Here is a 5,511-nt window from a genome sequence, read left to right as displayed (position 1 = left end):
CCCAAAGCCAATGAGAGCACCCTTTCTCCATAAATTTGAGACTTCTTGATGCTATCAGCACCAGAGACTTGAAACAGTGAGATGGAGGTGGTATGGCCAGTGCCTAGGAGCCATCGAAGAGTGTGTTAATTATGATATCTTGGCTGCTCTATTTGAGGCCTGATGTTTCTTTTCAAAATACTTATTGTTGAGCGAGTGAGACAGAGATTTCTCAACATCCCTGGGACATTTGTCTCTGGAGTTTCCCCAGTTAATTCCCAGGTGATGACTTATTAAGACTTCTGTGTTTTAGCAAATAACAATGTGTGCCACTGCACTAGGAAATGTCTGGGAACTTTGAACTCCCCCCCGCCAACAAACTTTATTTACTTAGTAACAGCACATTGACTAGAAAACTATATTTCACATAGTCTAATCATGATTTGCAAATTCTTAGACATTTCTGTTTAACAGTATGCTGCTGTAAAAATATTTTTCTAAATCAGTGGTTCCCAATCTGTGTTACGGGTACCTCCACTGGTATGCAGACAACCTGTCAGTAGTACATATTAACAGACGTATTATATTACTTTATATGACAAAAATTTGCTGCTGGTACTTAAGTTTATAGCATTGAAATTTGTGATATAGAATCTGTTAGAGTTTGGGAACCACTTTTCTAAATTAAATATTATAGCTATACCCTGCAGATCTAAGAATAAAAAAGTAATAAAGCTAATTAATTATATATTTTTAAGAATAAAAGTAATAAAGCTAATTAATTATATTTATTTTTTTAGATTTATTGTCACTAACTTGTCCTTCCATGAAGGAAGTTTTTACTTCCTAAAAATATCTGCATAGATCAGTTATCACACACTAGAAACTGTACCAGATAGACATCTTCTCCAAAAGACCCCAAATTCACCACATTTCCACTTTCACTCAACAGATGTGGAAATGCAAGGTCTTCTCAGTATGTACTTAAGGTTGATAGGCAGGGTCCATTTGAAGGAAGAAGTACCTCAGGTATTTAAGGCAGATTTCAAAGATGTATCACTTACAGCACTTACAGCCTTCTCTCATGAAGATGACCCCAAATAAATAGGTTATAAACCTAGATTTCCTATACGGCAAATAAGGAGAACTTTATGAGGGCATTCACCCATTGCCAAATAATCCATTGGTAGACATACTTGTCCAGGAAGCCAGAGATTTGGCTCACACAAGGTTTCAGATAAGGCTTATGTGAACAGGGTACCTGCTCTTGGCCATTTCTGTTCAGGCTCAGATCTAGGAAATTACAGATTTGTTCAGGCCAAAATGGAGGCACCTAACCAACCTAAAGCTTAAATGGCCTTTCAACTCCTGAATGACATCAATTTAGTTTTCCATCTGCCTATATCATGGCTATGCTCCTTTGCAGTCAAGAGGAATCTAGACCTCAGTTCCTCATTGTTTCCTAGGCATCATTGAAAAACTCTCTTCACCTTTGGATGTTGATTTTTGGGCCAAATCCAAACCCTGCTTGTCAGTGCCTCTAAATGGTAACTAGATGGAATTTAGTTGCCAACGTAACCTAAATAAATAAATAAATTTAAAAAATAAGGTAATCCAAATCAAGCCTGATCTAGGTGCCAAAAACTACTCATACTCATCCTTAAACAGCTCCCTTTCACATCACACCTGAGCAAATATTTTGTAGTTCCTCAGCTATGACATCTCTTATGACATCTCTCAGGGCCATCTTCACCATCTGGTTGCAGATGCTGTAGATGAAGGGGTTCAGGAATGGTTATATGACAGTGTTCAGCAATGCCCCCATTTTATTGAGATGCAAGGAGACACTTCTAGTAGGCCGGGCATCCAAAACATGCCACTTTGATAGGCTATTGCTAGTATCAGGAGATGAGAGGCACAAGTGGAAGCAGCCTTCTGCTTCCCCACGCCCATTCACATTCTTAGGATGGAGAAGAAAATGCATATGTACAAGATAACCGTTAAGCACAAGGACCTCAATCCCACAGTCTATATCAAAATGGAATCCGTCCTCTGCAGGTGGCTAGTGTCGGTCAGTGAAGGAAAAGAGGTGAGTTATCACAAATAGAATTGGTTAATTATGTCAGGCCCACACAACCTCTGCTGTGACTTTAAACCAATCAACCAGGAACCAAAAAGGAGTTGGAGGCAGACGTGGGGCCTCATGACGGTGGCATAGGGCAAAGTGTGGCATAGCACAACATAGTGATTGAAGGACATGACCATCAGGAGAGTGATGTCTGTAATCTCCAGAATAAAGTAGAAGTAGGACTGAGCCATGCAGCCATGGAATTAAATGGTTTTCCTTCCTGAGATGAAATTCCCCATCAGTTTGGGCTGGTGGAGGAGGCAAACCAGTTCTTCAAGAAGGACAAATTGCTAATGAAGAAAACCATGGGACTGTGAAGGCAGTGGCTCATGCAGACTATGGAAATGATTAATGTGTTACCCACCAGTGTAGTCAAATAGAGGAGTTAATGGACCAGGAAAAGAACAATCTGCAGTTTATGACTGAGCCAGGGAAGCCAATGACGAGGCATTCAACCACAGCAGTTTCATTCTTTTGGTCCATGCCCAATTCTGGTGTGGGTTGTAGAAAGAATAAGTAAAAATAAGAGCAGAGCATTTTAATAAACTTGTGAGTTTGAAGATGTGAATGGGTTATTGCAATCAACCAGTCCATTAAAGCGCACTATGTGTTTGGGATATAGCAGGTCTTTTAGCAAGACTTTTGGTCTTGATAAAGATCCGAAGTGATGGAGAATGTATCACATATCAAACAGGGCCAGAAATGTATTTCATCTAGTGGATAACCAAAATGCAGCTAGAGGCTGAGTTATAAATCTAAAGACTAGGAGCAATTCTATTAGCTTCTATGGGTGCCTAAGTACCACACCCGCCCCCATTATAGGAAAGGATAACCTCCAGATACATGCATAAGTTTCCCTTTTCCCATAATGATTTGATTTAATTAATTCGGAGCTAATTCTGCAACTGAGGAGTCATGGACTGCATATGGTCCCAACTACGTCTTCATACTTTATCATTTAAGGGCTTATTAAGCGTACAGGTTCAACCCACAGGTTGTGGGTTCTTCTTATCCACAACCCACTGCCTTCATTTATCTTTGCCTTTCCTCCAGATAAATCTCATCTTCACTGACTCTATAAATAATTGTTGGGAAGAGCCTGAACACAGTAAAACACCTGGGACCTAACATAGCTAGAGCAGCCTATATCACATTATAAAACAACTAAGCCAACTAAACTCAAATTTGGGGACAGATTTTTACTGGGTCTAGGGGGGTGGTCTCCAAAGACAAAATCCAAAAATAGGATTCAGGTTCTCAAACCTCTTAGGCATTTTTTTAAAAAGCTGGGGTTGGCAGTGGAGTAGGAAGCAGGAGACAGGGGGAGTCTCAATGGAGATTTGTCATTCGTACCAGTCGGCACTGACCACAGTGCCTCAGTACAGCAATGAAGGGTGCTGTAGTGTAAGAAGGAAAAGGGTCTGTGCTGGGAGATGGTGTCACTTCAGTTGAAGAATTCTGTTAAGATGCACGAGAGATGTATGCTTGGGCTCTGGTTTGGACTCATGGCTAAAACTGCATGTAACTAGCTTACCTGGTCATTTTAGCTCAGCGTGGCTAAGGTGCAAACAGGCATCGTCTTTGTGTCACCTTCACATTTTTTATGGTAGCACGAAAAGCTAAGCAAACAGATGGCCTACAAATGCTCAACAATTGTGGCCGTGACAAATTCTGATCATGCTACTTGTCTGTTTGCTTTATGATGTGAGAGCACAAGCAGCCAGAGCTACCCACTATCTCCAGCTGCCCCAGGCAGGGAGTGCCATGTTTTAAGCAGCACGATCCTGTACTCTCCAGAAATTCCTGTACAGGATTGTGTCCCTGGCTGACTTTCCCCTTTTATAGAGATGTGCCCAGGTCAATCTCCAGGGCACATCTCTGTAAGCAGGAGAGGCTGGGACTCCATGCCTTGGACCAGAACACATCTCTAAGCGTGGAACCTGGCTTTTTCTGCTTTGAGATGTGCCCTAGGGAATTTCTGAGGTGCATTTCTTTGAGCAGGGAATGCTTGCCCATTGTCCTGCAGGATTGGGCGCTCAGATCACATTTCACCCAATGAAGTAGATTAGCGGTGGCAGGAGACATCCCACCAAAATTGATTCACTTTATTTTTGCAACATCTTTTATGGCCTAACTGTGCCTCTAGGTCCATCTCACCCTTTGTGCCTTTGTTTAGCCACACTAGCTCAACTGGCTGTTCAGTTTGGGACGACTTTTACTTATTTTGTTTGACCATTGGTTGCATGGTCCAACACATTTGGGGAAGCTGAATCATTGATCCTTTTCCTAAAAAGCAGATTTAAAGAACATTATAAAACAAACAAACGAAAAAAACACAGATGAAAAAGCAACCATTTCACTTGAGTGGGCTACATGTTGACAGTCTGACTCATTCTCTTTGACTTTCTACTCTTGACTTCTCCTTGTCTCTGCATGAAAAACAATGAAAGTCAGAATATAGGAGACAGCTTTGCAATTCTGTGATTAATGGCATCTCTGAGGGCAAGCTTAACGTTCTTGTTTCGGAAGGTGTAAATGAAGGGGTTCAAGAAAGGGGTCAATATGGTGTTCAGCACTGCCACCCCTTTGTTGAGATCCAAGGCATAACCAGTGACTGGCCTGGCATACATGAAAATGCAGCTGCCATAGGCTAATGAGACCACCATGAGATGGGAAGTGCAAGTGGCAAAGGCCTTCTTCCTCCCCACAGTTGATGGGATCCTCAGTATGGAGAAAAGAATGCAAGAATATGAGACCATAGTTAAGCATAATGAGCTAAACATAATGGTAGACAGCAAAATGGCATCCATCTTCTGAATAAGGTGGGTGTCCACACACGAGAGCTGGAAGAGTGGTGTGCTGTCACAAAAGAAATGGTTGATTACATTGGGCCCACAGAACCTCAACTTTGACATCATGACCATGTGCAGGCTGATCACTGAGAAACCTCCCACCCAGGAGCCAAGGACAAGCTGGACACAGAGTCTTGGCCTCATGATGGTGACATATTGCAAGGGGCAGCAGATGGCAACGTAGCGATCAAAGGACATGACCACAAGGACGGCAAACTCTGTTGCTCCAACAGCGAAGTAGAAGTAGGATTGGGCCATGCACATGGCAAAACTGATGGTTTTTCTGTCTGTGATGAAGTTCAGCAGCATCTTGGGATTCGTAACAGAGGTGAACAAGATCTCTAGGAAGGAGAAGTTACTGATGAAGAAATACATGGGGGTGTGGAGCCTGTGGTCCACCCACACTATGAAAATGACCAGTGTGTTGCCCAGGAGTGTAACCAAGTACATGAGAAAAAGGAGGAGAAGGATGAAGACCTGCAGGTGGTCTTCAATGGTGGAAAGCCCCAGCAGAATGAACTCAGACACAGCGGTTTCATTGGCTCCCTCCAT

At 42.3% G+C, this 5,511-nt stretch overlaps 1 protein-coding gene across 1 annotated transcript; it reads right to left on the bottom strand.

Moving 5' to 3' along the window:
• Positions 1–4,557: 4,557 nt before the first annotated feature.
• On the bottom strand, positions 4,558–5,511 carry LOC102376929 (olfactory receptor 49-like). The gene has a single exon (XM_006039212.1). It carries the CDS (start codon positions 5,509–5,511, stop codon positions 4,558–4,560), a length of 954 nt encoding a protein of 317 aa, XP_006039274.1.

The sequence above is a fragment of the Alligator sinensis genome, unplaced genomic scaffold, assembly GCF_000455745.1.
Source record: "Alligator sinensis unplaced genomic scaffold, ASM45574v1 scaffold1923_1, whole genome shotgun sequence".
Taxonomy (NCBI): domain Eukaryota; kingdom Metazoa; phylum Chordata; order Crocodylia; family Alligatoridae; genus Alligator; species Alligator sinensis.
The sequence above is the reverse complement of the archived record's forward strand: the minus strand, read 5'-3'. Positions and strand labels throughout refer to the sequence as shown.

Excerpts from the sequence above, each read along its gene's own strand:
- LOC102376929 (XM_006039212.1), bottom strand. The coding sequence starts at position 5,511 with ATGGAGGGAGCCAATGAAACCGCTGTGTCTGAGTTCATTCTGCTGGGG.